At 41.9% G+C, this 12476-nt stretch overlaps 1 protein-coding gene across 1 annotated transcript in view; it reads right to left on the bottom strand.

Moving 5' to 3' along the window:
* The window catches only part of LOC130277451 (uncharacterized), a 110472-nt gene that overhangs the window by 74728 nt on the left and 23268 nt on the right, over nt 1-12476 (bottom strand). The window contains exons 5-6 of the mRNA XM_056528123.1: nt 7927-8143; nt 5786-5994 (exon numbers count right to left, since the gene is read on the bottom strand). Coding sequence (XP_056384098.1) covers nt 5786-5994; nt 7927-8143 — 426 coding nt within the window. The remainder of the gene's footprint in view (nt 1-5785; nt 5995-7926; nt 8144-12476) is intronic.

Here is a 12476-nt window from a genome sequence, read left to right as displayed (position 1 = left end):
GGTAACAGGCTGGCATTATTTAGGCTGGGGAGGGCCAGTAACAATGGTCCTCACCCCCCTGATAACGTCAGGCTGTTGCTGCTTGGCTGGTATCTGGCTGATACTGAAAAAATGGGGGAACCGCACATTTTAGTTTATTTATTTATAAATATTTCCCCCTATTTTCAGTATCAGCCAGATACCAACCAAGCAGCAACAGCCTGAGGTTACCAGGGTGGGCAAGGACTATTGTTACTGGCCCTCCCCATCCTAAATAATGCCAGCCTGTTATTGCCTAGGCCCAAGAGCACCATTTTTGACACTCCAGGCCTGTTGGTACTGGCTCTTCCCGGAACCCCTGTGTCGGTGGGTACCAGGGTAATAATTAGAGGTTAGCGCTAGCTGATTATGGGGCTAACACTAAGCCCGGCTTAGTAATGGATTCCGTCTATAAGACAGCTTCCACTACTAAGCCTGAAAACAAGAGCACTGATTGGTGAATAACTATTAACCAATCAAAGCTTTCGTCTCCTGGTAAGAGAGCATAGTCAGGAGCCTGGAGCTGGCGGGGAGCGCAGTGTAGCCGCATATGCCACCAACTTGTTAATTTAATAAATGCAGATGGCAGTGGGTTTCTGGAGAATGACCTGCTGCGATCTGCACCTCAGCCCCTAGACTATAACTCCCATAATGGAGTCTGTCCATGATGGGAGTAGTAGTCCTGAAAGTCCAGCTGCCGGGTGATGTTCAAGTGCCCTCCCTCAGTGCTGCAGTACTACAACTACTCCCATCATGGGACAGACTCTGTCCCATGATGGGCGTAGTAGTCCAAGGGCAGTGGTGCCGATCTCAGCAGGTCATTCTCCAGAGACCGGCTGCAATCCGCATTTATTAAGTTAACAAGCTGGAGGCTCCACTGCGCTCCCCACCGGCTTCTTTATACAGCTCTCATAATTCATAATCCTTGCCGGGAGACGGGAGCTCTGATTGGTGAATAGCTATTCACCAATCAGAGCTCACGTCTCCCGGTGGCAGGGATTATGAATTATGACACCACATACAGGAGCCTGGAGCCGGCAGGGAGCGCAGTGTAGCCGCATGTGCTGCCAGCTTGTTAACTTAATAAGTGTGGATCGCAGCAGGTCTCTGGAGAATGAACTGCTGTGATCTGCACCTCAGCCCCTAGACTATAACTCCCATCATGGAGTCTGTCCATAATGGGAGTAGTAGTCCTAAAAGTCCTGCAGCCGGGGGATGTGCAAGTGCCATCCCTTAGCACTGCGGTACTACAACTACTCCCATCATGGAACAGACTCTGTCCATGATGGGAGTTATAGTCCAGGGGCTGACGGGCAGATAGCAGCAGCTCATTCTCCAGAGACCCACTGCAATCCGCATTTATTAAGTGTAAAAGCCTAAAAGCCGGTGGGGAATACTATATACAGTTGAGATCATTCAAAATCTCTGCCGCCGGGAAACCGGAACTCTGATTGGTGAAAAGCTATTCACCAATCAGATTTCCTGTTTCCGGTGGCGGAAATTATCAAATGTGACAGATGTATACAGGAGCCAGCGGGGAGCACAGTGTAGCCACATGTACCGCCGGCTTGTACAGTTAATAAATGTGGATCGCAACGGGTTTCTGGAGAATGACCTGCTGCAATCTGCCCCTCAGCCCCTGGACTATAATTCCCATCATGGACAGAGTCTGTCCATGATGGGAGTAGAAGTCCTAACTGTCCCAAAATAAATTCACTTTCTCAAATGCTTTCTGCCTCTTTGGTACGTGTCCTCCGAGGTGGTGTATATTTGTGCAAGAAAAACGCAGTTAATAAATTCAATTCTGCATTAGAAGGTGCTCTATGGTAAACTTAACTGTAGACATGGGTATGAAGAATTCTATCAGATTTCGCGCAAAAAAAGACGCAAAAAAACTCTTGTGCAAATTTTTGCACTCAAAAATAGACAAAAAAAAAGCTCTATATACAATGATAAATTCCATTTATGTATCAAATGTAGTGTTTTTAATGTTATTATTTAGCTGCATTTTTAATCTTTTTTTTCTTCTTTTTTTTATTTATTTCTTTTCGCTAAAGTCCTGCATCAGGACAAATACCGTAAGTCTATAGCAATACATGGCTTGCCAAAGCCAGAAGTGTATCCAAATGGAATAGGAAACATAAAGAATATTCTCCTCCTTTCTGGATCCACTTCTGACTTTGGCTCAAAGACTAAAGTGGCAGTTTTCCCAAAAAAAAAATGCCAGAACTAACCTGTGTGAAACTAGGCCTAAATTTCAAAAAAGCCTAAATTTCAAAAAATAAAAAAGGAATGGGAGACTTTATTGATGCTGTCTAATTCTTAGACAATATAAACTTTCTAGACCATAAAAACGTGTCTAGACAGTATAAATTAGACTAGAAAAGCCTAAGAATGTGCCAGATTTAGCACAATGGATCCTGCCTTAGCCTGTCTCGTCTAAGTTTGAACTGTCTAATCTAAGTTTAGATCAGCTATAAGTTAAGCAAAAATTTTGCCACATTCTCCCTTTCTGCCCATGCCATGGTCGTTTTTTGCTAAAATAATTTAATGGTGCACTTGATGCATTTAGTCCAATTTTTTGGGTGCAACAGCCATTATGTTCAAAATTATATATATCACATTTCCTACCATCTCTAACAGTAAAGGAACAAATCCAGTTAAATTGCCCAGTGTGAATGTGGCCTAACTGTAAGATATGATACCTGAGCTTAAATCTCTTTAAATCTGTTCTCAACCAATCGCATTCTATATATTTATCAATGAAAAAGGAGAAGTCTCCAAATTAAATAGTAGCTTCAGCTGTTAATCCTAATTAATGATTAGGCAACAGAAGATAAAGGCCACACTTCAAAGTGTACTTAAAGTATTCATTTACTTAGCATCAGAGAAACACTGAATGAGCCTGTTAATACAGAAAATTTGTTGCTCCTTCAAACCGGGCCCCACCCGATAACACTTAAAGGGTTCAGCTATCAGTGCTACATTAATTAACTAAAAGTGTTCTACAAATTATTCATTATTGTTCCAATTATGCCGGAGAATGCTGGAAGAAAACAAACCAGTTTTAGCCATATATCCAAGGACAGCCTCATGCTAGTTTATGTTTTCATATTTTTGAATAGTATCGGCTGACAGAACCCATGTGAGCCAATAGGACTGAAACTGATGCCGAATTTAAACTGTTTGATGGAATCCTAGTTTTGGCAAACAAAAACTACCTACAAAAGCTAAAATAAATATTTAAAAAATGAAAAAATCCTTGTTCTCTACAAATATGCTGCAGTATCAATGCCCACCAAATACATAATACATTCCCTGTTACATGCAACCGTGCTCTTGCTAACAAGTGGGAAATGGTCCCATAGAATAAATATATAAAATAAATAATAATAATAATTCCCTCACTGCCGTCATCATTCCTTTGTCCTGATTGGTTATAGGTTTTTTATTCATAAGCAAATTATGACACGTTTTTATGACATATTGTGGTATCCTGGTACAGGACCTTGTCCTGTCCCTGTCTAAAGTCCCCTCAGTTAGAGTCCCTCCATTCCAGAGGGTTCTACTGCAGGGCTTGCCCCTTGGTCGCCTCATATAAATGTATTTCTGTATAGTGTACAAATGTATAGGACCTACCTAGGTCAATGTGATATATTATAATAGTTGTACAGATATTTAGGACCTTCCTGGGTCAGGTGATGTACCCAGGGTTCTCTGGGTTCAGGAATTACAGGCTTTGCAGCCAATGGGATTAGTCCAGCCTCCTTAGTATATAAGGGGCTGCAGTCACTAAATTCTTTCTCTTGTTCCTGCTCTCTTGTTTCTGACATTCAAGCAAGCACAATCAGCATATCTCAATTCATCTTTCCTAAGCCAAAGCCTAAAGAAGCAGCAGCCACTAAAACCGTGAGTTATAAAGCTCTATCTACAAATTCTTTATGGTTACTCCTGCCATTACTTTCATAATCTCATTGTATTTGTTCACTCCTCTCATAAAATATTCTGCCCACCTTGGGAACCCCTTAAAAAATGTGTCAGTCTGGACTACCAAATGTCTCCGTTCTTATATCATGACTCTAGTCGTGTCAACTACAAGTCATTACCTCCCATAAGATCATCATCACACTGAGGTACCCCTTCTGTAATGTCTCATTCTAGCCTACCATGTCTCCATTCTTACATTATGACTAGAGATAAGTAAATCGCCCAAGATTCATTTCAGGTCCAAGTCAGCATAAAGGATTTGTTTTTGATTCGGATCCCAATTTAGATCAGGAAATGCCCCGATTTCTTTCTGATTGTCCACGCAATGCAGCTACAACAGCTGGGACTCTTTTCAAAGACAAGAGCCTCTGCTCCTGTACAGCACACTGAGCAAGCAGCAGCACACATTTACTGGACTGGGTGCAGGACGTCCAGCACCAATAAATGTAGCACATGTAAGCTGAGACATATAGAACCTGGCCACAAACCTTTGGGCAGGTTCTATATGTCTCAGGGATGCCCTTCTCTTGTATAAGCAAATTGTCAGTAACAAAAAGTTCAGAATCCAAAGAATCCTAATTTGTACCATATCTATTTGCCTTACTTTAACCCTGTTGTCAGGCATGCTAGGGTACCCCATGTGGAATGTTCCAGTCTGGACTACTAAATATCTGTTTTATATCATTCATGACACTAGTCCTGGCACACACACCTCCATCCTTACCAACAGATCATTGTGTGGTATGACGGCGGGGTGTGAGGTGGAGGACAGATGTTGTTACCCTAGGGGCAGATAGTATTAAACCCTTGTGTTCATGATGCCAGGGTGTGGTTTAGCCTTAACCACCCGAAGGTATACAGCTGGATCCTGGGCTAGGCACGAGGGCAATGAAGACATTGATGCTAAGTTATGGACAACGGTAGCTTTACTGAAGGTAGACAGTTGTTACAGTCTATGCAGTACAGCCAGGGCCCAAGGAGGTGACCAGTGACAGGTTTGCTGGGACTTGTAGTAGACAGGAGAATTTAGAGCAGGCCATGCTGAGTAGACAGAAGACTTGACTTGACTGACAGGACAGTGACTTCACCTTACTTGCACTTGACTGGAGGCTGCAGGACTGGACTTGTGGCTGCAGAACTTGACTTGAGGCTGCAGAACTGGACTTGTGGCTGCAGAACTTGACTTGAGACCTCCACTACTCTGGACACACACTATAGGCACAACTGACCTCAGCAAAGAGAAAGAGGCTAGCTCCTCCCAGGACTTATATGGGGGAGTCTAGCATGGAGCCCATAGGTCACCTTTGGGGTCAGCTGGTCACTAGTACCTCCTGAGTAGCAATCACATGGTACATTTGTTAAAGGTACAATACACAATATAATACATAACCTATTTACATTGGGGGAACAACTGCAGGGGGCCCTGGGGACACTGCCTGACAGGGCAGGGAAGGTACAGGGAAACACCATCCGGTACTGGGCCACCACAATTGCCTCCCATAAAATCCGAAACTAGAGTTCCCCTTCTAGAATGTCTCAGTCTTTTCTACCAAGTATCCATTCACGTATAAGAATGCTAGTCCTGTCACATACAGCCCATAACAGGTCTTCCACAAGATGAGCATACTCTTCTTCCGCTGCCATCACTGTTCTTGCAGTTAATGATATTTTGTTCATTTTCAGTCCACTTCTAAGCAGGGTAAACACTTGATAAAAAAGTATCTTGTAAAAACAGACAAACCAGCTTTTACAAATGAATAATTTTGAACATACTGCTTACCTGGCAGCACATGAACAGGCCACGTAAGTTCACGCTGAACGTTTTATCCCATTCCTCCAGTGTAGTATCTTCACTGGCCGAATTCATATTAATTCCTGCATTATTACATGCGATGTCAATTTTTTTCCAATTAGCCACAATTGTGTCCACAACTCTTTTCACGTCTTCTTCTTTGCTAATATCGGCTGTCATGGCAACTGAATGGATGCCTGCAATGCAATTCATAGAATAAAATTAGGTGAGGTGAAATTATTAAAAAAAAAAAAAAAATAGAATGACAATAATTTATAAATATGTATGAAGTTGTCTTTTTATTCAAACAAAAGTTTATCTCATACGTTCAATCAAAGTCTTATTTATTGGATGATCCTTATTCTCGCTGGAACTAAACAATATGGAAAGGCGAAGCTGTTTATTGGGAAATATCACCCTCTAGTGGTCAAAATTGAATATAGCATGCAAATTTCATTACATGTACTTACAATGATAGCCAAATATCTAAGAGTTTAGTGCGCAGTGTTTTACAACCAGTATGCCTCCAGCATTGAAAAACTACAACTCCCAGCATGCCCTGACAGCCGTTGGCTATCTATAGATAGCTGTAGGTAAAGAGGAGAGACAGCACCGATCCAATCAGCGTGTGCAAGTAATCATCTGGGAATGCCAACCCGGAAAGGCATGCAAAAGTACTTTCTGGCAGTGTCTTCCCGGAAAGGGAGACTCCAGCTGTTGCTAAACTACAACTCTGTTCACATTGTACATTTTATATAATAATAATTATTATTATTATTTATTTATATAGCGCCTACAGATTCTGCAGCGCTTGTAAGGTGAACAGATCCTTCTGGCAGTGCCTTCCCAGACAGGGAGACTCTAGCTGTTGCTAAACTATAACTCCAGCTGTAGTTTTGAAACAATTGGAGGCTTCCCTGGCATTATTGGTGCTGTCCCCAGAGGAGCTAACCCATTTTTTGTGGGATTTTTTTCTTCTCGTTTAAGATCTGTGTATGCAGAGGATTATGGCAGACTCGTTGGACTACGTCGATGAACTGGATTTTTTTTTCTTTTAATAAAATGGCTAACGAGGGCTGCGGGGTAGTGTTTTTTTAAAATAAAATAATTTTTCCAAAGTGTCATGTTTTTTAAATTTAATTTCCAGGCTTAGTAGTGGAAGCTGTCTTATAGATTAAATCCATTGCTAAGCCGGGGCGTTATCCCCAATTACAGCTGGCACTAACCCCCAAATATTAGCCTGGTGCTCACCACCACAGGAGTACTGGGAAGAGCCAGTACCAACAGGCCCGGAGCATCAAAAATGGTGCTCCTGGGCCTAGGCAGTAACAGGCTGGTGTTATTTAGGCTTGGAATGGCCAGTAACAATGATCCACGCCCACCCTGGTAACATCAGGCTGTTGCTGCTTGGTTGGTATCTGGCTGGGAATGAAATATGGGGAACCTTATGTATTGTTTTGTTTTTTTCATAAATAAATAAATCAAATAAAAAAACACATACAGTTCCCCGTATTTTTATTCTCCAACCAGGAGAAAAGGAGAGGCACAATGAAAACCAATACTTCACATGTACGTGTCAACCTGGTAAAAATCACAGTAAAACTAAGTGTGCTACCACTACAATAACTATTAGATGCTGTGTTACATATTAATTATTACAGAATATTTGGAACCTGTCAGAGATCTCATATTCCTGTGCTATTGGGCCTGGTTGTCTGGAGTATTCATGCAAAGCATAGCAAGAACCGTCAACTCTTTTTTCACATGACACCAAACCAAGCTGAACTGGAGAAATATTGAAAACTGGAAAAATATTGAAAACTGAAGAAAAAAAAAAAAAAAGGTTATGCCAATATATGGTGTATGTTTCTTTACTGCATTATTTATGCCAGTGTTTTTCACAAAGTGTGTCTCCTGCTGTTGCAAAACTACAACTCCCAGCATGACCGGACAGCCTTTGGCTGTCCGGTGATGCTGGGAGTTGTAATTATGCAACAGCCAGAGCCACACTGTTCAGAAAACACTGCTTTATGCTGTTTTGCCAGATTCAGAATTTAGTAAATTGATAGGGTGAATCCTCCATCACAACAGGAACCCTAGATCGTAAATGAACGTTCAGTATACTCTACCTTTTAGGCCCAATTCATTGGCCACAGCCTCGGCTTTTTCCAGTACCATGTCTATAACAGCCACTTTAGCACCAGCTTCTCCCAAAGCGTGAGCAAAGGCCCGTCCAATGCCCTGGCCCCCTCCAGTAACATAGGCGACCTTCCCATCCAAACGTAGACGATCCAGTATACTTCGGCCTTTAAATCCTCGAAAAACATCATCATCTGCAACCCCTTTCTAGATGGGGATGCAACAAACATCATCCATTACGGTTGTTTTTATATTTATACATTTTTAAAACATGGTACATCATACGGTTGCCGTTTTATGAATAATATTGGAAGCACAAAAACAAAGACCCTTATTGGCTCCATAGAGATTCCAAACCAGGTCCTCTAAGGGGTACTCTGCCCCTAGACATCTTTTCCGCTATCCTTTGATCGCAGGTGTCCAGATGCTGGGATCTCCGGTGTGGCACCCCAGTCATCCGGTGTACGAAGCGAACTCCACTCCGTGCCGGATGATGGGCGACCACAGCCGTCATGCCCCCTCCATTCATGTCTATGGAAAGAGGCGTGACTGCTAAGTACTGTCCACCGTGCCCCCTCCCATAGACATGAATGGAGGAGGCGTTACGCGATGTCATGAACATGGAAGATCCAAGTTTCCGTGTTCAGAACGCTGCGGTGCCGGCTCGAAGATCACAGGGGGTCTCAGGGGCTGGACCCCCCATGATTAGACATCTTATCCCCTATCCTTTGGATAGAGGATAAGATGTCTAGAGGCAGAGTGCACCTTTAAGTTATCTGGACCAGGTCATGGCATGGCATGGATAGAATGGAGATGTCTGGTCCCAAATGGTTTTTAACATGTTTATATAGCGTTACTTTTTGTTTTTATAAATTTTAGGCCCATATTTTTCATAAAGGGTGGAAGCCATAGTGTACAATAAACTACTGTGATGTAAAAAAAATCCACTCTAGAAACTTTCAGTTCTATGTATCTCAGTACCACATTTTTATGCTATGTTCACACTGCAGAATTTCTGCACAGAATTCTGCATGAAAATTCTGCAAAAATGTATAGCCAATTCACTTCAATAGATTTCCTGCAGCAGAAATTCTGCTGTGTGAATAGGGCAGTGGGATCCCATTGAAGTGTATTGGCTATAAATTCATGCAGAATTTTCATGCCGAATTCCATACAGAAATTCTGGCATGTCAAGAGAGCATTACAATTTAGGCATACCTTTTGCTGCTTTCTAGCAGCCTTGATCAGCCTGAAAAATGCTTTATACTACGGTCAGCTACAGTCGGATAGGTGTGACAAAACCCCCACGGCTGCCGCACCTATCTTCTGTATGTCAATGCTGGGAGCGCTGTGTGATTGACACAGGTCCTCATCACTCATGCCCCTTATCATTCTTGTGTTACCGCGACATGTTTTCAGAGCAAGTGCTCACTCCCTCAGCACACACACATACACAACTTTAGAAAAAAAGACCAACACCCATTCTCCTGTCTTCTCACAGTGCAAGGGATGCACTGTTAGAAGCTTTTAGAGCAAGCGCCCCAATGGCCCCAGTGCACCTGTATAATGCTAGAGGCAGAGAGTGAGCAAGTTCTCTGCCTCTGGTAATCGCAGCTCATTGCCAAAAGAACACAGGATAACGGGCACTGGTCTTTTTTTTCTAAAATTGTGTGTGTGTGCGTAGGGAACGAGCGAGCACTCTGAAAAGTCGCCACCCGCAAATAAGGATGATAAGGGGCACAAGCGCTGAGGACACCTGCGTCAATCACAAAATGATCCCAGCTTTGACATAGGCATGGTGGACGCAGGGCAGTGCCATGCTTTTATTGGCTGATCAAGACTGCTAGAAAGCAGCCAAAGGTATGCCTGAATTGCAATTGTAAACATCTTTGCCATCCTTGGATTAGTTTATGAGGGTAAGAAGTCATGACTGTAGCGTTTTAAGATCTCTTTTGAAAAACATGTAGATGCAATGGGTAACAAAGGGGATATTTTCTGCCGCGCTGGACCAAGTGGATTAGAAGATACTAAGCTCTGATAGTTGAATAAAATGGCATTTATTTGTAGCACATGCAATGCGTTTCTGGCCCGAAATGGGCCCTTCGTCAGGACATGGGGGGAGATTTATCAAAACCTGTGCAGAGGAAAACTTGCCCAGTTGCCCATAGCAACCAATCAGATTGCTTCTTTCATTTTTCACAGGCCTTCATAAAAATGAAAGAAGCAAGCTGATTGGTTGCTATGGGCAACTGGGCAAGTTTTCCTCTGCACTGGTTTTGATAAATCTCCCCCATGGTGCTGATACAAAGGTTGTGAAGTACTGACATTATATACACACAGAGATTCATTACAAAAAGAGACTTACCTCAATCAAGATTAGGATATTCACAAACAACTATTAGTTGAGTGACGTAACCACTTTAAAATTAAAAGGCAGATAGTTGCCACTACACATGTTAAAAACACATGAATTTCTATGATGGGAGAAATATATGTGTTTTTAACATGTGTAGTGGCAACTATCTGCCTTTTAAATTTTAGAGTGGTTACGTCACTCAACTAATAGTTGTTTGTGAATATCCTAATCTTGATTGAGGTAAGTCTCTTTTTGTAATGAATCTCTTTGTGTATATAATGTCAGTACTTCACAACCTTTGTATCAACACCTCGTCCTGACGAAGGGCCCATTTCGGGCCAGAAACACTTTGCATGTGCTACAAATAAAGTCCAGCGCTGCTGAAAATATCTCCTTTGTTACCCATTGCATCTATTTACTAGTGTTGCACACGAATATTAGAAATTCAAATTTTAATTGCGAATTTGCGAATATTGCGAATTTGCGAATATTGCGAATATAGCACTATATATTCTCAATTACGAATATTCGCTTTTTTTTCACAGTACACATCACAGTGATCACTGCATCCCTCTCTGCTCTCCTAATATGTGCATATTCGCAAATATTGAGCCCTCCCTTCTTTAATGGTATTGGGAACTAATGGGCTAGTGCAGTGGTCTCCAACCTGCGGACCTCCAGATGTTGCAAAACTACAACTCCCAGCATGCCCGGACAGCCATTGGCTGTCCGGGCATGCTGGGAGTTGTAGTTTTGCAACATCTGGAGGTCCGCAGGTTGGAGACCACTGCACTAGCCCATTAATTAGGAGTTGTAGTTGCTGGGAGTTGTAGTTTTGCAACATCTGGAGGTCCCCAGGTTGGAGACCACTGCACTAGCCCATTAGTTAGGAGTTGTAGTTGCTGGGAGTTGTAGTTTTGCAACATCTGGAGGTCCGCAGGTTGGAGACCACTGCACTAGCCAATTAGTTCCCTATACCATTAAAGAAGGGAGGGCTCAATATTCACGAATATGCCCATATATATGTTCGCATATGCGCAAAAAAAATGAATATGTGAATTTCGCGAATATATGACGAATATTCGTCCATATATACGCGAAATATCGCGAATTCGAATATGGCCTATGCCGCTCATCACTACTATTTACCACCGATGACTGAAGCCAGTGATCGGAATGATTGCGAGCTGCAGGACCGTTGATATCCACTCTACAGGCGAATGTAGGTGTTGTGCTCTTAGCGCAACACTATATGGTAAGTGGAATTCTTGTTTCATTTTTATTGCAACTGTCTAACTATACTTCACTAGGGGCGGGTGTCTTCCTTTTTTCTTCCCTTTTCACTATTTCTATAAACATGAACAATGATCAATATAGCAGCTATAAGGGCCCCTACAAGGGTAGTCACCCAGCTTTTACCGTCTTTGCCTGTTACTAAGGAATAGATCTCTATTACAAAGGCCTCTGTCACACTACAAAATTACTCTGTTTTAACCCCTTAAGGACCGGGGTTTTTTCCGTTTTTGCATTTTCGTTTTTTGCTCCTTGCCTTTAAAAAATCATAACTCTTTCAATTTTGCACCTAAAAATCCATATGATGGCTTATTTTTTGCGCCACCAATTCTAATTTGTAATGACGTCAGTCATTTTGCCCAAAAATCTACGGTGAAACGGAAAAAAAAATCATTGTGCGACAAAATTGAAAAAAAAACGCAGTTTTGTAACTTTTGGGGGCTTCCGTTTCTACGTAGTACATTTTTCGGTAAAAATGACACCTTATCTTTATTCTGTAGGTCCATACGATTAAAATGATACCCTACTTATATAGATTTGATTTTTTAAGACTTCTGGAAAAAATCATAACTACATGCAGGAAAATTAATACGTTTAAAATTGTCATCTTCTGACCCCTATAACTTTTTTATTTTTCCGTGTATGGGGCGGTATGAGGGCTCATTTTTTGCGCCGTGATCTGAAGTTTTTAACGGTACAATTTTTGCATTGATAGGACTTATTGATCGCTTTTTATTCATTTTTAAATGATATAAAAAGTGACCAAAAAAGCACTATTTTGGACTTTGGGATTTTTTTGCGCGCACGCCATTGACCGAGCGGTTTAATTAATGATATATTTTTATAATTCGGACATTTCCGCACGCGGTGATACCATATATGTTCATTTTT

The sequence above is a fragment of the Hyla sarda genome, chromosome 6, assembly GCF_029499605.1.
Source record: "Hyla sarda isolate aHylSar1 chromosome 6, aHylSar1.hap1, whole genome shotgun sequence".
Lineage (NCBI taxonomy): Eukaryota > Metazoa > Chordata > Amphibia > Anura > Hylidae > Hyla > Hyla sarda.
Note: the sequence above shows the minus strand (reverse complement) of the source record. Positions and strands in the feature narration are given on the sequence as shown.